At 52.3% G+C, this 21,504-nt stretch overlaps 2 protein-coding genes across 3 annotated transcripts in view; one reads left to right on the top strand and one right to left on the bottom strand.

Moving 5' to 3' along the window:
- SHMT1 (serine hydroxymethyltransferase 1) overlaps nucleotides 1-8,062 on the top strand; it is a 27,021-nt gene extending 18,959 nt beyond the window's left edge. For both annotated transcript variants that reach the window (XM_023653636.2, XM_023653635.2), the window contains exons 7-12: nucleotides 372-584; nucleotides 2,009-2,125; nucleotides 3,531-3,653; nucleotides 5,796-5,912; nucleotides 6,484-6,594; nucleotides 6,938-8,062. In XM_023653636.2, the coding sequence (XP_023509404.2) occupies nucleotides 372-584; nucleotides 2,009-2,125; nucleotides 3,531-3,653; nucleotides 5,796-5,912; nucleotides 6,484-6,594; nucleotides 6,938-7,110 (854 nt within the window). In that variant the 3' untranslated portion in view covers nucleotides 7,111-8,062. The remainder of the gene's footprint in view (nucleotides 1-371; nucleotides 585-2,008; nucleotides 2,126-3,530; nucleotides 3,654-5,795; nucleotides 5,913-6,483; nucleotides 6,595-6,937) is intronic.
- Nucleotides 7,878-21,413, bottom strand: SMCR8 (SMCR8-C9orf72 complex subunit). The gene is made up of 2 exons (XM_001488509.7): nucleotides 18,530-21,413; nucleotides 7,878-12,924 (listed from the first exon to the last, which is right to left on the bottom strand). Exons 1-2 carry the CDS (start codon nucleotides 20,887-20,889, stop codon nucleotides 12,471-12,473), a joined length of 2,814 nt encoding a protein of 937 aa, XP_001488559.3. The 5' UTR covers nucleotides 20,890-21,413; the 3' UTR covers nucleotides 7,878-12,470.
- Nucleotides 21,414-21,504: the final 91 nt, after the last annotated feature.

The following is a 21,504-nucleotide window of genomic DNA, read 5'->3' on the forward strand; positions in this document are numbered from 1 at the left end:
CCTGTATTCTTTTCTTTCAGGACAAATGTCATGTTTGCCACCATTAGTACTAGGGTGGAGTAAGATCCAAGGCTGTTCTTAGAGAAGCATCTAGAAATGTTAATCCCTGACTGATTGGGGGTGGTAATAATAGTTGGTGGCCATCTCAACCACCATGACATCAAAGAGGCAGTGGTCAGAGTGGTTGCCTTTGACACAAAGATGTTTTTCGAGGGCATTCTTCATTTCTGTTCCCAGACATTTTAGAGGGAGAAATCTCCAAGCTTTCAAATAATGCATACCCTGAGGCCACTTTGCAGATTTGCACTGCGGCCAACTGTGCGCTGGCCACGGGCATCTCTGGCTCCATCGTGTCACCTTTACCATCTTAGGAACCAGCTGCTACTCCCGAAACCTGGACTACGCTCGATTGCGGAAGATTGCAGATGACAATGGGGCGTATCTCATGGCCGACATGGCACACGTCAGTGGGCTGGTGGCGGCTGGTGTGGTGCCCTCCCCCTTCGAGCACTGCCACGTGGTGTCCACCACCACCCACAAAACCCTGCGAGGCTGCCGGGCTGGCATGATCTTCTACAGGAGAGGTGTGCTCCTGCACGTGGGCTACAGGCGGGGTGCCGGGGTTTGCCTTTTTCCTCTGGAGGCTCACATTTGGTTTAGGAAGCTGGGGAAAGCTCTGACCTGGGAGCCCTTGAATATTTTAGGATCTCTTAAAGAGCTCCTTAGGAGGGGGCAACAACAGGCTTTATAGAAGCGATCTAGAAGGAGGCCCTGAGCACAGCTGTCCAGGTCCTTGGGGAGGAACAAGGGCATTGTGCTGGGTGCCAGTGTCTTTTAGCTCAGCTAACCTTGCCTGAGAGGCAGACGTCGGAGAGAAAGGAAGGCGTGCGTGGCTGGCGGGGGCCACCGGAAGGCCTCTCAGTGCAGCTCTGCTGAGCTCACTGTAGTCTAGGATGCTTGTCCCAGAGCAGGCTCCATGGTAGTCAAACCATGAGACACTGATGTATAACCCGTAGTACCAGTTTAGTCATTTTAGTGAGGAGTTTCTCTTTCCAGTAATGGCATGCTTACAATCCGTGTGCAGGTGCTCCCCTTATTTTGGGATTCCCATACCTGAGACAGCCAGATAGTGATCAGATCATCATTCAGCCCATGGTGAGACCTGTGCAGTAACCTTGCATCAGCAGAGAAACCTGCCCTCTGGTGCATGGGTTTCTCTTTACCTCCAAGGCAGGGTCTCCTCACCCAGCCCCTGGCCAGGGCTGGACACACTCATGGCTTCTCAGTGCCCTGTTGCCTCCAAGCTCCTCTGAGGTCCTTCTTCAGTCATGCTGAGGTTTCTGAGGCAGGCAGCCATTCCCACCTGCCTGGGAGATGTTTGTTTTTCCCACTGTCTGTTGGTGTGATTTGTTTGATCCAGCCAGCCAGATGGCTCTGCCATGTATACACTGTGTGATCTTGGACTAAGTTGTACAGCCTCTCTGTGCCTTATTACCTCACCTCACAGTAGGGTCTGATAATAGTACCTGTCCCTTCAGACTGCTGTTGCGAGGATTAAATGAATTAATTTAGCTAAAGTGCTTAGAGCAGTTCCTGGCTCACAAGCAGCTCTCTATTAGAGGGACAGTAGTAGTTACTATTACTGATGATTAACTCTTTGTCAGAAAGAAAGCTTATTCCCTGTATCTAGCCAAGTGAGTCTCCTCCCCTTCGGAGTATTCATCTTGGAAGGCTGCTCTCTTGGACACTTCTTTGAGGGAATATGCCCAACGCAGTTTCTTTGTTACGATCTCAGTGGGGGAAAATTTTTATCCTCCCGTGTCATCTGTGAAAGGGTGGCCTGCCCCCCTCTGCTCTGCAGCATTGTGGACCAGGTCTAGCCTCCAGGAGCAGAGGCCAGGCTTGTGCTCAGCGCCCCCACAGCCAGTCTGGGTTTGAGTCCAAGCAGGGAGGATACAGAGGGGACAGCCTATCCGGTGTTCCCATTCTGATATTTGTCTTCATCCAGGAGTGCGCAGTGTGGATCCCAAGACTGGCAAAGAGAGCCTGTACAACCTAGAGTCACTCATCAACGCCGCCGTGTTCCCAGGCCTCCAGGGAGGTCCCCACAACCACGCCATCGCTGGTAAAACTTTCCCGCAGCCACCCAAGAGCCCTCAGATGGCCCTTCACCTGACAGTGGCCCTGGCAGTCTGGGGTTCTCTCACTTTTGCTCATCCCGTGAACCCTAATTCCCATCTCACCTGTCCACCCAAAGTGTGTGCCAGGCCTTCCACGCTGGAGTAAAACGAGAGGAACAGCTCTGTCTAGGAGATGCTAACAAGGAAGAAAAGGGAAACAGTGGTGATGGGTGTGGTAGGGACAAGAAGGAATGATGGCCACTCCACATGCATGGCCACCCCTAGGCAAAACTGAGAGCCAGGCCAGGGTCCCTGTGCAGCCCTCGTAAAGAAACAGCAGGGAGGGGATGTGACAATAGAAGCAGGCATAGCCAAGGGAGTGTGTGATTAGCAAGGAAAAGTTGCTGCTCCCCTAACATCCTGACCTCCGGTGGACGTGGAGGCACTGTGTCTGACTCTCACACTGTTGACCTTAGGGTCACACTGGTAACTCGTGGGTCCAGTTCCGCGATCGCCCAGCAAGCTGTTTGACTTGTTTCTTCTCTGTTTATACAAGTGGCTTAGAAAATTTGTGATGATTTCAAAGTTATCCCACTATCTCATTTGGAACAAAGCAATTGTTAGAGGGGCCCAGGGGGAAGGTGTAACGTCTCCATCAAGAGAAGCACTAGCTTTTCCAAAGAGCGAAGTGGAGGAAGCAGTGAGTGGGGAATTTGAGGCCCCCGGGGCTGGGGAGGGGCGCGTGTCCACCGGGGTGTTTTCACGTTGCCCCTTTATACCTCCAAGCCCAGCACCTGCAGTTTTCTCAAATCTTAGGATGGTGGGATCGCCTGGTCTCCAGCAAGTCCAGGCCATTTCCAGTCATTTCCACAAACATTGGTTGGAGGCTTCTGTGCCAGACTCCGGCACACATATTTTGCATTCTCCTCCATCTTCCGTGCCCCTTACACAGCCCTCGGGACTGAGTACAAGGTACCAGATGACTCTGGAGGAGCAGGATAAAACAGCCTGCTCCTCCAGCTGGACTCTGAGCTGAAAGATCTGCATAATTTGGCAATAAAGCATCAGCTTTTGGGGCAGCTAAGTAATTGTTTTCACCTAGCAAGCTTAAAAAGAACTGGAAAATCCCTCTTGCTTAAGTGCAGCTTTCCTGTGGTAATCTCATTAGCCCGAGACGTCCATGCCTGGGGAAGGCTGCCTCAAAGGCACTTCCCCAAAGAGAGGAGGTCTAGAGGTCTAGCCAGGTAATTGTAGGGTTAAAAATAGATGTCATTTTGGGGGGAAATGTAACCCAGCCCCTTTGGTGACACTGAGATGCGGGGGAGCCTGAGTGGAAGCGAGGGGTTTTTGACTCACAGTCTGTCTTTTGATCCCGTCCGGCCTTCCTGACCCGTGGTCTCTTCCTGCCAGGGGTTGCTGTGGCCCTGAAGCAAGCCATGACTCCGGAATTCAGACTCTATCAGCGCCAGGTGGTGGCCAACTGCAGGGCTCTGGCTGAGAGCTTGATGGCACTGGGCTACACAGTAGTAACAGGTACCGACGGAAAGTGCTGGCTGGCACCCTGCTCCTCGTGGTTGCACTGAGACTTGCAGCCTGGTCCGTCCAGTCAGGGTGTGGCTGTGGGCCGGTGGCCCTGGGCTCCTCCAGAGGAACCGGCATGCCCGTTGTGGCCTCCCCCTTGCACTATGCCAGCTGCCTCCTCGGCCACGCCGTAAATGATGGTCATAGTAACTGCTGTTTGTTGCCTGGCGAGTGAGGCCACAAGTCCTCGGAACAGCTTTCTACAAGGAGTTCCTGAGGCTCAGCTGAGAGGTCACACAGCTGATGGAGGGCAGGACCCAGGGCCTTCTTGACAGCAGTGCCTCGCACTGTCCCACTGGAGTGTCCCCACTCACCCCCGAGGGTCAGGGCACAACAGGCCCTCCCACGGGAGCTCGGGGGCGGTTGCTATGTCCATGTTGGCTTTCATACAAAAGATAGTGGCGCTGAGTGGCCTGAGTGAGATGGACTTGCCAAGGGAGGGCCCACTCGTTGCCGTCCGCCTGTCCCTGCGGCTGCCACAATCAGGACAGCATTTCTGGCAGACAGCGTGCTATGTTATCCGGAGGAAGGGCAGCTTTCCTCTGCTCACAAGGCTGCCGTGTATGCTAGCCGTGGGGTGGTCCAGGGAGGTGGTTCCTGGCATCCCCTAGGCTCGGGGGCCCACCCTGCCCGCTGCCCTTCACGGGGTCTACAGGCCCCAGTCTGAGGAGTGGGCCCCCACCAAGCCTTGTGTTCGTGAGGGGCAGAGCTAGGTAGGACCCTTCTTTTCTGTGTTACTTCCCTTCCTTTCTTTGCTTTCTCCTTCACCCTCTACATCTTCCAGTAAGAAAGCCCCAGAAATCTCAGTGTGGACCGTGACCTTCAAGGTCCTTTAGGTCGCTGTTTCTCACACTTGGATATGCACACAGATCCCCTGGGCACCCTGTAAAAATGCAGGTTCTGACTCCATAGGTCTGAGCTGGGGTCTGCCTTTCTCACCAGCTCCCAGGTGATGCTGGTCCAGGAACCAGGCTTGGCATTGCAAGGATTTAGGCCAAACAGGCGTCACATGGCAGCCTGGCAGCCCTGGCACTGCTCAAAGCCTCCCAGCGAGTCTTCCCCACCTTACTAAGCTCCCAGGCCTGCCCTCAGCCCTCGTTCACTCTGCTCTGAGGACACATGCAGATAGCTGACACAGACGATGTGACCACAAGAACAGCCCGCATTTGTGGATACCTGCTTTGTGCCTGGTGCTCGCCAAGCACTGTATACACTGCCTTTTTTAAACCTCAAAACAGGCTTGTGAATTATTGGTCTTACTTTACAAATAGGCGTCTGAGGTTCTAAAATGTTGAGCTGCCTGACTAGAGCCACATCGCTAATAAGTGGGTGGCTGTGACCTAGTTTACCTGAATCTTTGAAGTCGTTGCTGTTATCCAGCTCAGTGACCTAGGATTAGCAAGAGTTCAAGGTGGAAAGATGCAGGTGCTCGGACTCCTGGGTGGCCTTGGGCCAGTTCCAGAGAGTTCTGATAGCTTCAATATCCTCATCTGCACCGTTTTGGTAATACTGTCACCCTCGCAGGATTAGGGATAAAATATATGACAGACTAGCAGTGTCTGGTGCCTACAAGGTGCTCAGTGAATGTAGCGGTCACCCACCGTGACCATAAATTGAACCGCTACCTGCTACTCTGAGGCCACTTAGGGGGAATCTTGAAGATGGATTTCAGAGACACATGAGAAATTCCCAAGTGATTTGTCAGAGAAAACAGAAGTCACAAATGGCACTGAACACACTGTCACTCCCCAGACAAGCTTCCAGGCCCTTCCCCGGCTCCTGGTGTGTTGGGTCATGGCAGGGGGTAGTCTGGGCTGTGGAAACCACCGGTCATTTTCCTCTCAGCTTCACAGGCCCCCTCTGCGTCATCAGGTACCCTTTTTAAACTACTCTGTCCTTTCAGCTCTTAGGCCCTGGGCATCTTCTTTGGCAGGTGGTTAAAGCCTTCCCGGACACACGATGGGGTACGCACTTTCCTCACCTCCTCTGCTGTGGCCCCTCCGGCCCTCATCCTCATTTCTTAGAGGAGAGAGATTCCTTCACTTGGCATGGAATTGGCCTTCTGCATTCCTACATGTCCAACTTGGTTTCCAGGTGGTTCTGACAACCATTTGATCCTCGTGGATCTCCGTTCCAAAGGCACAGATGGTGGCAGGGCTGAGAAGGTGCTAGAAGCCTGTTCTATTGCCTGCAACAAGAACACCTGCCCAGGTGAGAATCCTCCTTGGTCTTCTCCTCTCTACCTCTCCTGTCTGCATTTCTTATAGTCAGAGTTATAGCTGATGATAATATGGCTCTGGGGACAGACATCAAATGACTTGGGGGCATAGACATCCCATGCTGGATGGGAACCAAGTCATGGCTCTCCTGCCTGCTCTTTCTGACACGGCTCTAACCCTGCCAGGGACAGAGACGGAGGGACAGGCGGAGTGCTTGGAGGTGGGGGGGCATTACGACGAGGGGAAGGGGCCTTGAAAACAGGCCCAATTTCTCACTGGGTTGTTAATCAGATGTGACGCATCTCAAACCCAGACAGATGCCAGCCTCACTCGTAGGAGCAAGGGCCACGTCACAGAAGGGGACTTTCTTACTATTTAAAACAGGGCGGCCAGAATGTGCCCCTGTCTCCTGTGCCCTTGCTTCTGCCTCTAGTGTTGGAACCAGCTGTGCCCTTCTCGCGGGACTGAGCCAGCATCCGCAAGCCTGTTCCTTTTGCCCAAGTATCCTTTGTAATGCAGGTGGTCACTGGTGGGCCCAGGGACAAAACTTATTTATCTTGAAGGTGACAGAAGTGCACTGCGGCCCAGCGGACTGCGACTGGGGACCCCAGCACTGACCTCCCGCGGGCTTTTGGAAAAAGAGTTCCAAAAAGTAGCCCAGTTTATTCATAGAGGTAAGGATAAAGGTTTGGAGGTTTGCCACGTGGTGTTGTGTGTGGAGGCTCCGTGACAGAGCAGTTGAGACCTAGCCACTGAAGGATATTTCTGTGTCGAGGCTGAGTGCTGGGGACAGGAGACAGCAAAAATCACCTACTAACCCATCTGCTCTGAGAGGTCTTACCCAGGGGAGAGAGCATACAAGAATTGTTTCTGGGGTGCACATTAATGCCCACAGCTGTCATGCCCCCGGCTGCCAAGGGCATTGGGGCAGCCGGGCCTCGGGTGTGTCTCGGGCCCGCTGAGCCCCAGCACAGCACTGTGGCCCAGAGGGGACTCGTTTGTCTTTTGCCGCCACAGGGATAGAACTGACTCTGCAGATTCAGAATGATGTGGGCATCAAGGCCACCCTGAAGGAGTTCAAGGAGAAACTGGCAGGGGACGAGAAGCACCAACAGGCTGTCAGGGCTCTGAGGGAGGAGGTGGAGAGCTTCGCCTCTCTCTTCCCTCTGCCCGGCCTGCCTGCCTTCTAGAGGAGCCCACGGTCGCACCTGCCCCCACACCGGAGCACTGGGCCTGCCCAGGAGCCACCTGCTCAAGGACCCAGTGCCCTTCTGAGGAGAAAGAGCTGCCCCACACGGGACCTCACCGACTTCTTTGTGCCTCTTAGATTTCTTTTTGGACTTTCATCACATTATCTTCTTGATAAATCAAAATTTGTTTAAGGACCATTGTTAGTAATTCTGGGACAAGTTCTTAAGGAATTTAAATTTGAACCTCACTTTCCCACAGCTATAAATACAGTTATTCTGGAAAAATGAAATACTATCTAGCATTTAGCCTTAATTCATTGAGACAATTGAGTAGGCCAGAGCTATTGGAAAGATTCCAGGAATTTTACTCACCCTTCTCTTAGTTACTGGGCTTCCTCCTGACTCGCTGCAACAAATAAGAAACTCGAGTTCATGGCTCATAAAAGCTGCCCATTCTTAATGTGCTGTTACCTGGCAGGACGCCAAAGGAGAACTGAATTGTGACGGTTACAATTGAAGAGAGAAATCCTCCTGAAGTTTCTGCTGTGTGCTTTCAATAAGAATTGTAAGTTAGTCAAGTCCACGCCGGGTGCCACCAGAGTTTGTTGGCAGCTCAGTACACTGTGGAAATGGTCTCCATCACCTACCCCCCTAGGCAGGTGGGGGAGCCTGGGGCACCTAGTCCCGTCCTGGTGTGAGCACCAGCTCGGGCCCTTCCTGCTCTGCCTGAGACAACCACCTCCCTCATGTAGTCAGGAAACCAAATGTCACCTTCCCAGAGAAACTTTATTTTTCACAAAGCTGAAGTGCAAAACATGGATGACCATTTTTAATAAGCAGAATCAAGTTTTTAACCACAGAATGTCTACAAGAATTATAGCTTTAAAAAATACAACCAGTTTTTATATTTCAAAAATATCACAACTCAAATAAATTAATTTCTTAAAAAGTACACTTCTCATACTATTTGGCATTTACTCTGGTTAAACTCTGGTGCAGCCACACTTAGGAGCTGCTGTCACACACTTGTCTGGCATACTCTTGTCCTCAGCCACCGTGATGATGACCACAGCTCACGTGGTGGCCGGACCCACATTCACACACACAGACAGAGGAACATGCAGTAATAAAATAGCTTTCCAGAAAATAACAAATACGACTTCCTCACGACTATGCTTTTCACTAAAACCTTAAAGGTGGCATTTACCTCCACCCAACTGTGCAGCCAGCCAGCCAGTGTCAGGCAGTCAGTGGGTGAGGCACCCGGTGGTCCTGTCTGGCAGGCGTCCCTGTGGTGGTATGCTCCAGCACGGCTGGGACAGCTGCTGCAGTCTCCATGGGGTGTGGGTGACACACCAGTCCCATATCTCTCCATTCACTTTGGGACCATTATGCTGCCAAAACAGTCTTACATTCAGGGTTTGACTCTTCTCCAACTGAAGACAAAGGGACATCTCCAAGACCTCTTTGTAGCCTCCACTTTGGAGCTGAACAGTCATCCCAGGAAGCCGGAGCCTCATAGCAGCAGCTTAATTCACTGCAAAGTGCTTGTTCCATCCCCTCGCCACTCCTGCTTCCTCCTTCCCATGGCCAAAACCCAGGCTTACCAACCAAGGCCAGATTAGGTCATGCTCAAGGGAGAAAGGGCTCAGGAGAGCTTGGTGTGCTCAGACCTCATCATCTGAGACTGGTTTTGTTTCCAGCCAGAAGTAGAAATTTGATGCTTTTTCCTTATTTCAGTCTGTTGATACTCTATCTCTTTCAAAGATTCCAGTTTTATCACTTTCCATCACACTACTGGAGAAAAGCCAGAAAGCTGGCTGGTTTGCTTGAAAGCACGAACCAAGGCACTTCCTTCTGACTGAAGAGATGGGAGGTAAAATCAGATTGCTGGTTTGGGGGATCAGTGCCTCCGAAGGTTGTCCACCTGCCAGTGGATCCCCGCCAGCTAGGGAGTGTTACTACCTGTGCAAAGACGACAGGGCAGCAGCACAAGAAGCTGGCCTGCCATGCAACATGCAACAGGTCCGGGGAGGCGTGGGCGTGCGTCTGGCACTGGAAGAAGTGGTGGTCAGTGTGCATGTGAGATTTTCAAGACTGCGTGCACTTGGCCTCCAGAAACATGTCACTGAACTGCAGCAGCCCTGGCACTTGGGGTCGAATCTCTTGGCCTTCCTAGGATTTTGAAGTGGGATTTGTTGTTTGTTCGCGATTGAAGTCTACTCTACCTTGAATATAGTAACTGATCTGAAATGAAGTTAAAAGCTAGGGAAATCACAGGTGAGCCATCACGGCCCATCTCCACATTCTGGTGCAATGTGTATTAATTTCAGCCATCGCAGTAAATTACAGAAAAGTCACAATTTCTAAAATCAAAAGATTCCACTAAAGGAGCAAGGGCCCTAGGGAAGCTGTGAGGTGCGAGCAGCTCAGGCTGGAGTGTCCCTGGTGCCCCAAGTGCTATAAAAGGCTCCAGCTGGAAACGACTTCTCTAAATTAGAGCATCTGGAAGTCACTACTGTGTAAACGCTCGCCTGATCAGGTTTTCCTTAACCTGGACTGCTTTAAAAAGGGAGGGGCAGGTGATGGATTAGAAATAAGGGTGAAACAAACCTCAAAGGTCGGGTGCCTAGGCCTTCAAAGTGATGGGACTGAAGAAGCACTAAGGGGCTCTGATGTCCTGTTTTCTGGGAAGTGTTTTTAAATGTCTTATTAACACTTAATGACCTATTACTAGAGGAAAGCCTCAAGTGAAAATTCTTGAAGAGATTACTCCTACCATGAAGATTTATAGATGCGTCTGAGTCTTCAGTGGGTTCCACTTCTCCCAAGTGGGGGGCACTGGGGAGGGGCAGCTTCATGGCCTCACCTGCCTCTGCCCAGAGGGGCTCAGTCCTAGCTCCACTTGATCCCTTTGCAAAGAAACATACTTGGCATCAAGCAATCCTTTGAAAGTGCCACATTGAAGTGTTAGATTTTAACCAAAAATTTCAATCCTTGAGTTCAACCACTAGTCAGTCCATGAAGCCAGCTTTATTTCTTAACGAACAAACAACTCAAGTGAGATGCTCCCCGTTTGCTCTTTCTGTGGCTGGCCCCACAGGACAGTGCGTCCTGTTCACACCCCTCTGGTCTCTTGCCTTCAAGTCCTTGGAGGTTCTGAGCAAACACCCTCCAAAGGGGACTTCTACTTCAGCCCACGGCAGTGCGTGGCTTTTGCTTCTAGAAGGCCAAGTATGACTGACCTTCTGCCTTTAACAGTTTTCCAGTTGAGAACAGCATTAACTGTAGAGTCCACATTGGAGTGAAACACAGGAAAGAAATAGCCATGGTGGTGCCAGTGGTCACTTTCCATTTTGTCATTTGGACCCCACAGACCTCTCTTCTCTTGGAGATAAATGTCATAAGGTCATGTCCCTGGAGGCCTAAATAGTCAGCAATTGGCCACCCAGTTAGAAAACCAAGCAGCATCCAGAACATGAGGGAGGGGAGGTGGTAACAGATAAGAGGAGCCCATGGAGAGAAACAGGCTTCCCATGTAGCCTTCCCCATGGGCAAACACACACTTCACATTTAAAAGCTGCCAAGACAGTCCTGGTGACTCCTCTGTGAATATATGCAATGTGCACAGGTATAAAGAAAATGGATGAGATGGAGGCAGCACCATCTGCCACAAGGAGCACAGCCTCAGAAGCAAACACACACCCTCTGACAGGAACAGGGACCCTGGGCAGAGCCAGTGGCCAGGAGCCAACAACCATATCTTGTGCAGAAGACCTGGGCAAAAAAGGGACTACTGGAGTCATGGGACACAAACCTTCCCTGGTCACCAGGGGTTTCTGCCTCCCCTCTGTGACCTCAACAGTGTGCCACAAAGCTGGAGGGTAGACCATGTCTCAACAGTAGGACCCCAGCTATAGGGAACGTGGCCCCACTAGACGTATACACACATGCTCAGGAGCAACCACTTGTGGCTGGTTCAGGTCTATTTTATCACAATTTTCTGGGAACAAATTAAAAAGCAGTAATACCAAGAGTTCTCCCTAATTAGGGGAAAAAACAGCTTGAAAAGAAAAAAGGTACAAAATTTTCAAGGTTGCAAGAAACCATCTACGTACCAGTGGCATTTGTGTATAAAGCCTCAGGGAGGTCTTGGGTGAACCAGGGAGTGGCTCATTCCACAACTTGGGAGACCCGCATGAGGGGAGAGTGAGCTGTGGTGGTGTGTGTGTACCTGGGGGACATGCTGGGGTGGGAGTGAGCTGCCGTGAGATGTGCATACTCCGGCCTCTGGGGCCTCCCAGAGGCAAATCAACAAAGACAGCCACACAAGGAGGCTTTCTTCCTTCGTGGAGACAATCCTGCTATGAGTTATCACCAGCTGGGCTGTCCACCCAAGACCAGCCAGCTGCACAGAACTCTGCTGTCACCTTGCCCACGAGACCCTGTGAGAGGTAGTGAAGTGGTTGCAAAGGTTTGCTATGGGTGAGAGGACTGGGGGGTGACCTCTGCCGAGTTCCAGCATATCTGCAGACCTTGCCCAAAGGAACAGTGCTCACTCACTCTGGCCAGAAAAGCTGGTGGACCGGGCCCGAGAGCCTGCTGGCTCTTCATTGCTTGCACAGTGGTGATGGCCTCATGACACCTTGGCCCTGCCTGTCTCCTGGGCTTTCCTCCTCACAACCAGGGACTAGTGACTGTTTAGTCACCTCTGCTGACCATGGGAGTGATTTCCAAGGCCCACCTACAAGCAGAAGTGAGGATGGGGCCAGGGTGTCTTGGGGTTCAAAAGGCTGTGTGTTTTCCATCACCCAGCTGGGGCCAAGCTTTCTCCCCTCCACCTCACTCATGCAGGGGCCTCCCCTGGGATGATGGGCTCTAGGAGGCCAAGTAAAAGGTCCCAGCTGGGGTCTGAACGAGGCAATGGATGGTCCGCCATCCTGTTTTCCACCAAATCATTCCAGTTAATGGACTGCTTCCCTTGATTTTGCTGCTCCAGTGTTCAGCAGAACTGAATGAGGCCAGCATGCTCCTCCCATCAGGCCTTGCCTTCCTGCCCCTCATCCCACCCCCTCAAACCTTTCTTCTGCCCTGGCTACCAGTCCTCAGCAGGGGCCACTCCTCACCAAGGAGCTGAGAGAGCTGTTACTGTCCTTCCAGAAGCCTTCAGAGAGAGCCAGGCTCCCTTGTCTGCCCAAGTCCAACTCACAGATTGCCTGGAGCCAAGGCTCCCACCTTAGTTTCCTTCCCACTGATTACACCAGAAGTCTCAACAGGTCAGAGGACTGCTTCGTCATGCCAATCCCTCCCCTCCCCATACCCTGAGTCACAGGTCTTGGTCACAGTGGCTGGGACTGACCTCAGATTTTGTACAAAAAGCTGGGGACATAGTCAAACCTGAGCGTGGGATGGCTGGTCCCATGAGACTCCTGCATATAGTGCAGCTTCAGCAGCTCAGCCAGGTACTGGACCACCTTGACATCTTCATTCACCAAGCCCAGGTTCAACCTCAAGAAGCTTGCCTGGCGGCTGGCAACCAATTCCTCTGTCTCCTTGTCGTGGGCAGGCAGGTGCAGGTGGTGGCAGAAGGTATAGAGGAAGGCCTTGGAGCAGAGCTGGGTGAGCATGCTCTGGACATGCAGGTAGTAGGTGCTGCCCCGCTTGATCTGAGTGCGGTGGTCTGCCAGCCGGGGCACGAGGGTGCCTCTGTAGAGCGGGCAGCGCAGGGTTTTGTTGTCTAGGTCCAGGATGCTTGTGTAGCGGCTGTAGCGGCTCAGAGAGTGGAGGGTGCCAGCACTAGCAGGGGACGCCACTCTGAAACACACAGGCCAAGGTCAAGAGGAAGAGCAAGGACCAGGAAGATGGAGGCAGAATCTTGGGGGTGGGGCTTCCTGTCTCTGGGCCTGCTCCCACCTGGCCAACATTCACTGGCTCTTTCTGGAAGGATCTGATCATCACGATCTTTGAAGGCCTCCTCACTACCCTCATGACTAAGTTTAAGTGCCTTGGTGTGGCCCAAAAGGCCCTGCACAACTGCTGGCCTCGGAGGCCTCTGCTGTTACCTTCCGGATGACTGTCCCTTTCAGCCATGCCAAGCTTTTGGTGGAGCCTCAAAATCACAGGTCTATTTGTTCTGCCTGGAATAACCTTCCCTCCCTTTTGTACCTGGCTTATGCCAATTTAAACCTTATCCGGCCTTCCCTGATCCTTTCCTCTGCTTTCTTGCTATGTGACCTTGGTCAAGTCTCTTACTCTCTCTGAGCCTCATCTATAAATCAGAGATAACATTTCCTACCTCATGGGGTTGTTGCAGAGACAAATGAGTTGTGCTGAGGATAGTGCCTGGCCCTCAGTATCATCAGCCTGGTAGTGACCAGTGTGGTGACTACTGTTTGTCTTTTCATCTTGCCCACTGGACAAGAGCTTCTGCAGATCCAGGACTGTACCTGATTTGGTACTGTGCCCAGCACATCAGAGGCAGGTGGGCAGGTTTGTTCAGGAAGGGAAGGAGGTCAGAGTGGTCAGCCTGAGTAAGCAGCTCCTTAAAACCCTCCTCAGGTGCCAGTTCTCCCTGAGGAGCTGGGATTACCTGCAGTCCTGCAAATGGCTGGCTGAGCAAGACTGACACAGCTCTGGAAGTTAGGGCTGTGTCAGACCAAAGGTGACACATAAAAAGGACTCACAGTCACTTGGGACCAAGGTAATCCCATAATTTTTTTTCCTGGGGGTTACCTTCTTGTATAGTGAACATTCATTCACTGAGCATTGACTGTATTCCAGCCAGTGACCTGGGGGCTGAGCAGGCAATGAAGACCGAGCCTGGTCTGGCTGGGAAGATGCACACACAAGTACACGAGTGAGGGGAGACATGGGCTCAGTCTCCACACGAGAGGCCTGTGGCCAGGAAGGTCCTAGAGGAGTGGCCTTGGAGCTGGGCCATGAAAGAGAGGTGGGCTCTGGGAACTGTGGAAGGCATTCTAGAACACGGCAAGAGCAAGGTCACAGAGATGGGAAAGCAGAGAGCCACATGGGCCACTTGTTCTGAGAACCAGAAGGAGAGCAGTGGGCTGCAGCCCGCATCCCACGGGTGATGGAAACGCAGCCTGCAGGTGTCACACTGGCTTCTCAGGGAGGCAGGCCTTTTCCCGCATGCCCCCAGGGTGCTCAGTCTGCTCCTGAGGCACCTTTACCTCCCCTAAGGGGGCCAGGCCATGAGCCAAACACCACCTCGAGCTTGGCATGTCCAGCCCACCGAGGCTCTGCGGCAGCGGCATAAGCAGGCCTCACCTCAACTTCCTGCCCCTCCATTTCAGCCACTCATCCCCCTGGCCTCAGGCCCAGCTTCTCCCAAGGCAGCTCTGAGGCCCCCAGCCACACACACACTCCTTTTAGAAGATGCTGCTCCTTCTAACTCTCACTCCATTTCTGTTTCCCTCAAAGTTCCTCATCAGGATGCCAGATTACATGGGAAGAGGTAAGCCCCAGGCCTCTGTCCCTTGGCTGCTTTGCATGGGCGCCTGGGAGCCTGAGACTTCACCTCCCACACCTGTCTAGATTCATGAGGGCTCATCCCAAAGCCAGGGAGGCAACCTCTGTAGAGATGCGGACACTGAGGCCTAGAGAGGAGCTGTGCCTTGTCCAGGATCACCCAGCTAGAAAGTGGCTGAGCCAGGACTCAACCCACGGCCTCCGACCCACACTAGCACTGTTTTCCACCAGAACTGAGCTGTTTTTCAAACAGTCCAGGGCTTGTTACTGCTGTTTAATAGGCAATACAATTATCTCTGGTTTTGATTTAAAACAACAGAAGACCAAGTTGATTTCAATACCCACAAATGGCTGATTTGATTGAGAAGCATTTCCAGGCAGAGGGCCTACTTTAGTAGGGGGGAAAAAAATCCAGGACCAATGACACTGGCTGTTCTGGGGTGAGAGTCCTTAAAAATAGTTCATGATCTGAACTGGTTTTAGCTGAAGTCAAAGCACCCAAGGGGGAAGAGACACTCGTGGGTCAGCTCTGATTCCAGAGTAGCCCAGCACAGGGGACCAAGCCCCTCTACAGCTGAGCACCCCCATAGACGGGAAGTTCATGACCACAGAAAGGCACCCCTTCTACTCGTACTGTTCAATGCTGATCCTCAGATGGGCCTATCTGCCTCCCCATCTATCCACAACTCTGAACACTTCCAAGGGCCAGGCTCTGCACTAGGGCTTTACATACATCCTAGGGTCAACCCTTCCTACAGCTCTGCATGGTGGGTACTGTAAGTCCCATCCACAGACGTGTTCAACAGGCTTTGTTGAATGAATGAATGAATGACAGGAGATGACTGGTCCAAATCCACACAGCTAGTAATGGCAGCACCAGGACCTGAACTCAGAACACCTACTGCCTCCCTCTCTAACAGCCAAGGACCACAACTCCACGGATTTTCATCTTATACTGCTCACCTCCCAGGACTTCTTTGGGTGAGATGTGGCAAATCCAGTCCCCACTGCATTTCTGGCCCCTCAGCTGACCCTCCAAAGACACATCCCTTAGGGAACAAGGCCTCCAACCCCTGCCTCCCATACCTCATGCCTGAGCAGGACCTTCTGGAGGCAGATGCTCCCAATTCCCAACATCTGTGCATGCTCAGGAGGTTTGAGAAGGAAAGCTTAACGGGAGAGTTAATCACTCCCATTTGGGAGTCTTTGGAAAGATCTCAGCTGTCATTTCCGATGGGCCTCTTGATTTTATGGAGGGATGCTTCAAGGCTCTGAAGTCTGGCCGTGAGGGCCACACTCAGCTCCTGCTGCCCCACCTTCCCTGCAGTCTGTCTGTGCCCCTGCTAGGCTATCAGAAGAGCGCTCACACTGACCAGGCACAGATACGATGCAATGTGCCCTCGGACATCTGCTATCACGAGGTGGGTCTTGCCAGCTCCATCTGCAGATAGAAGCAGCCTCAGAGAGGTCAAGCTGACAAAATGGTGACAGAGCTGGATCTGGAGTGAGGGCTGACCATGAAGGTCACGCTCACCTTGCCATGGGATGCACCACGGCTGACTCACCTTATAATTCTGGCACTAGGTACAGCAGCTGGCACTTAACAGCCCTCCATAAATACTTGGCAAATGATCTTTCAGTGACCCAACCCTCTTATTTTCTCAGGAGGCAACAAAGCCTCAAGTGGAGGAGTGACTTGCCCACTGTGGATGAACAGTGGTAGGGCCGGCCCTGGACTCAGACCACCTCCTATTCTACTCTAGGGTGCCAAATACACCGCCCACCTGCCAGCTACCCTCTCCTGTACCCACAGAGACATCGTTAATTGATGACAGCAGGCTTTCCAGTGCAGCCCAACCTAGGCCTCAGAATCCTCCTCAACATAGCACTCCAGTCAGGTACCCAGTAGAGTCAAGCTAGCATAAGAGATGAATCTCTTTTGCCATTCTGGCACATTCTAAGGAGGAAAGTTCAGGGAAGGCCTCTGGAAAGGGCAAGGCTGTCCAGAGCTTGGTCCTGGATAAGCCAGCTGATGTCAGTAGACTGATGTGTGTTTTAGATTCTCCACTTTGAGGTAAAAAAAAGTCAAAGACCAGCATTGGGGTGAAAGGACTGAGTTGGACACAGAAGATATGTTTGTAAGGCATACCAACCCATCATTCCACCACAATAGCAAATCCCAGTCCCTGAAAAGCCCTCCCCTTCCTAGGACAGACTGGTTAAACCAGAGAGCACAGAGATGGCACCAGCAGAGGGAGAGGATCTTGGGAGAAGGACGGAGCCTGCAAAGGTCCTTGGGGCAGTCACCTAACCCACTGAGCCTCAGACCCTGCATCTGTAAGCAAGGACTGATGGCTTCCTATGATGCCCAAGGAATGGGCTTGTCCAGCTGTCTCAGGCTCATCGCACCAAGTCCCCATGTCATCACTCTTCCACTACACTGGCAACCCACTCTCCCGGTCACTCAAGCCAAAGACTCCAGACCTTCTCCAGGCACCTTCTCCCTCACTTCCTGAAAGTCACTAGATTGCTCCCTTTGTTTTCTTAGAACACAAGCAGCACCCACTGTTATGGCAAGGCTCTGGTCACTTGTCTGTCCCCTCTCCTGGACTAGGAATTCTTCCACAGCAGTGGCCTTGCTCAGGTACTCCAACTGGTACCCCAGCACCCGCCGGTGTGGCCTGGATTAGATTCTCAACAAGCGAGACTCGGGATGGGGGCCTCGTTGATATCAGTGACCCATGTAACTGGAAAGCTGGAAAATTAGAACAAATGGTGGCTGACTACAGTGTGGAAGAAATTCTTTTTGTCTTTCTTTTGTGGCGTGGGAAGCAGACTGTCAGCAGGGACTCCGGTGATGACCTAGCTCAGCACCTGTGATTCAGAGAGGAGCGAAGTGGGGTTCAAAGAATGAGGAAGCAGAACACAGTGCATATGCTGAGGGAGAGTCCTTTGCGCCACACAACTTCTCAAGGAGTATTTGGAAAAACAGAATCTCCTAAAGCTTAAGTTGGGTAACATGAGGAAATGAAATAGAAAGCATTTAAAGAGAGGAAGAAGGAACTGGCTCTTGCATTTCCTTATTAGGACAGCCTTCTAGGGCAACCAGGACAGTGGAGTGAAAGCCACGGGAGCCCTCTGATGTCCCTCTCACCAGTGATGGCTGCCTGCTCCTATTACTACCACAGCCCTTTCTCAGAAGCAGCTCTCTTCTTAGTTACACCATCGTGTGTTCTGGGAATCAGCAAGGACCTGAGATCTAGAAGTTCAGTCCTTCTCAAACCTTGCTATACACCAGATAAATTCCATGTCTTACCCCACACCAACTGAATCAGAATTTCTGGGGGTGGGGCCCAGGAACCCATGATTTAAAATATCCTCCCAGGGCCAGCCCCATGGCCAAGTGGTTAAGTTCACGGGCTCCGCTGTGGCGGCCCAGGGTTTTGCCAGTTCGGATTCTGGGTGTGTACCTGGCACTGCTCGTCAGGCCACGTTGAGGCAGCGTCCCACCTGCCACAACTAGAAGGACCTGCAACTAGGATATGCAACAAGGTACCAGGGGGATTTGGGGAGATAAAGCAGAAGAAAAAAAAATTGGCAACAGTTGTTAGCTCAGGTGCCAATCTATAGGGAAAAATAATAATAATAAAAAATTCTCCCCAATAATTCTGAGCCAGCAGGGTGCAGACCAAGTTTGGCAACTACTTAAGAACTGCGGTCCCCTCATGTGACGGGCAGGGGGACAGGAGGCCAGGCAAGGGGAATGATTTGCCAAAAGAAACAGTGAATCGCTGCTGGGCTCAGCCTGGAGGCCAGGCCTCCTGATTTGGGGTCCACCACACCAATTTCTTAACCTCACCCAGAGGGATGGACATCTGAAGCCTCATCTCTAATTGGACAGGGCCCTTCCCCACCACCTGTAACCAATTACCTCTGCAGACCAATAAGCTTCCACTTCTGAAAATCCATAATGTGCAAAGGGGAGGAGACCCAATGCTTCACAGGTTTGACAGAGCGGCTGTAGTTGGGAACAAAGATGGACAATGCTGTCACAAGCTTCCTGACTATGGCCTCGTCCTCCCCCAGGACCACGAGCGTCCTCCCGCTGAGCAGGGAGTAGATGGCTGGGTGGGCAAAGGGGTACTGGCGGATGAATTTTAAGGCGTTCTGGCCAGCCCTCTTTTGATGCCTCTCTGAAGAGGGGCCAGCAGGATGAGCAGAGGAGGGAGTCCTGTCCGAGCTGGTGGAGGCTACACTGCTCACATAGCTGGTGGTGTCTGAGTAGTTGTCCAGGCTGCTCTTACTAACATCCCGGCTAGCCAGCAGGTGGCTTGGGTCAAGTTCATAAGCAGGGAAGCCTTCAGAAGTGTTGTCTTGGGAAGGGTGGGCGTTTTCCACTGCCAAGTCCACAGGGAACCCCTGGTCCTTCTGCCTGTAGCGCTGTGGGGGGCTGCTCACTACTCCATCCTCGTCAGAGAGTGTGTGGACTGGAGTGGAGGGTGGCAGTCCCAGACTGTCACTCTCCTTCCCAATGCAGCAGGAGGAGTCTGTTTGTGACGGAGTGTTTTCCAAGCTGCCCTCCTCTGCCTCATCCAGCACTGGCGGGCTGATGCTTGCCTGGAAGTGGATGGCTCCCTCACTGTCACCTGCGTATGATTCTTCTTCATTAATGGCACTTGGGTAGCTGGCCTTAAAGTCGTCAGGGATGAGGGCCTCAGAAGGGCAGGTGCTGAGGACTTCAATACTGTCCTCACTGATGGTCCTGTAGCTGACAGCTTTGCTCCGGACCACTTGTGGGCTTAATGGCACCGTGAGGCTGGCCTGGCTGTCAGACTTAGACAGCACAGAGGTGGACTTCTCCGTGCCTAAAACCTCAATGCTTTCACCACTGCTGATACTCCCTTTCATATCCAAATCCAGATAGTCCAAGTTTTCCTGGGCGTCAAAACTGCTCAATTCCGTCACTTCCACTTCCTTGTACTCCTGATCTCCCAGTTCCTGCTCCATCTTGATCAGCACAGACTCCACGCTAGACTTGTAAGAGCCAATGCTAATTAACACTTGAGGGATCGGACATTCTTCTAGAGACCTAGAAAGTGGCCTGTCTTGACAGGGCTGAGGGGGTGCACTCTTTTGTTTGTCTACCACCCTGTCACTGACCTCCACCAAGTCTTCAAAAAGGAAGTTTGTTACGTGCTGTTGCTTTAGTAGTGCTCTGTCAATCTGGCTGGTCAGGAGGTAGCACAGGTCTCCTCTGAACATGTGCTCAATGTGACTGAGCTGAGCCAGGGTCTGAGTGAAATATTCAGTATCACAGAGCTCTTCCAAGGTCTTCAACTTCTTGTCAAAACACTTGGTGGACTTTGCTTTGATGAGTTTGGGGGTGTAGCTGGGTCTGCAGATAAAAAGGTCTGTGTCAGCAGACTCATCAGGGTTAGAGGTAGTGGCTGCCTGGTCCGGCTGATCCTGGATGCGCTCCATCTCCCCAGAACACAGATCAGACCCCTTCAACTTCCGATGAGGGTATGAGCGGATCTGCTTCAGCAGGTCTTGATGTTCAATGATGGACTTCTCTACGCTGGCCAGTTCATTGGCTTTCTCAATTGCCTGAGATGAGTAAAAGCCTTTGTCATTAGCTTTCTTCTGGATCTCTGTTTCGGTGTGCAGCACTGTCCTGGTGTAATCCAAGTCTTTCAGTTTTTTTTCAAGTTCCCCAGCAAATGCCTTCCTGTTGCCTGTCTTCAAGCACTCAGAAGCTTTAGAAAATTCAGTTGAAAGCTCCTGGAACTGCTGCATGATTTTGTGCTGATCTGCCGAGATATAAGCCATGCAAAAGGGCCTCACAAAGCCACGGGCCTCCAGGTCATACAGGGTAAGGTGGTGCACATATGCAAAGGCTCCTTCCTTGGAGTCTCCCAGCACCACCTTGGAGTCCTCCACGAAGTTCAGTTTGGGGTAAGCAGAACCAGGGGGATGGCCCACGAAAGAGGCCTGGTAATCCACAGACATGATCCGCAAAGAGAAGTAATTGAGATCAAAAGTACCAAAAACTTTGGTGTCATTGGGGATGGTCAGCAAGGGTTGGGGTCCCACCTGCTCAGAGAACTCAGAAATAAGGATGAAGTCTCGAGAGAACTTGGCCCCGGACAGTTTGGACCATGGGTTAGTTCCCTGGCTGGCGAAGGGAAAAAGAGGCACCGAGTACTCCTCGGGTAGAGCCGGCTCATTGTAAGGTTCCTCCTCGTACTCGTCTTCTTTAGTGAAGGCCACCACGTCAGGGGCGCTGATCATATTTCCAGATATATGGAGAGAACATTGAGAGGAAGTGGGAGAGGATGCGGGGGTAATCAACGCGGGGAAGCCAGGCCTGTGGAGGAGGAAGCAAAGTCGCTGCGGTCTTCGTCTACCCTCAGGGGTACTAGGCAGCCCCCTCAGAAGTGTAGCTCCTCCAGTGCCCTCGGAGGCCTCATGAACTCCGCAGGTCCAGAAGTCCGGGGAAGCCAGTTGACTTCCTCCTCCTCCGGGTATCGCGGCCGGCGCAGGGCACCTGCAGCGAGGTCACCAGCACTTCCCCGAACCCACCGCGACAGAAAAAGCCCCAGCACTGAACGAGCGCCTAAGGAGGGGCTACGGGCCGCCGCAGGGACCAGCCAAGCGTTGCGGTCCCCACGGCCCGAGCGCAGAAACCGTCGCAACTCCTTGGACGCCACAACCCGAAGCCAGCTACCGCGGCGACGCCATCTTGGTATCACATGACTCTCAGTGTCCACGTCGCGTGACCCGGAAGCGTCCGCGCAGAGTTCCCGGCAGGAGAGAAAAACATCGTGAGCAAGAGAAGCTTGGGCGGGACTATCGAGAGGCCTCTCCCAAGGACGAATCGACTAGCCAACCACTGACCAGAAGGAA

Source organism: Equus caballus, chromosome 11, assembly GCF_041296265.1.
Source record: "Equus caballus isolate H_3958 breed thoroughbred chromosome 11, TB-T2T, whole genome shotgun sequence".
In the NCBI taxonomy this organism is placed as follows: Eukaryota; Metazoa; Chordata; class Mammalia; order Perissodactyla; family Equidae; genus Equus; species Equus caballus.

Excerpts from the sequence above, each read along its gene's own strand:
- SMCR8 (XM_001488509.7), bottom strand. The coding sequence starts at position 20,889 with ATGATCAGCGCCCCTGACGTGGTGGCCTTCACTAAAGAAGACGAGTAC. Across the intron at positions 12,925-18,529 it reads AAGCTTATTGGTCTGCAGAG|AGTGGCGTCCCCTGCTAGTG; the intron begins GTAATTGGTTAC and ends TGTGTGTTTCAG.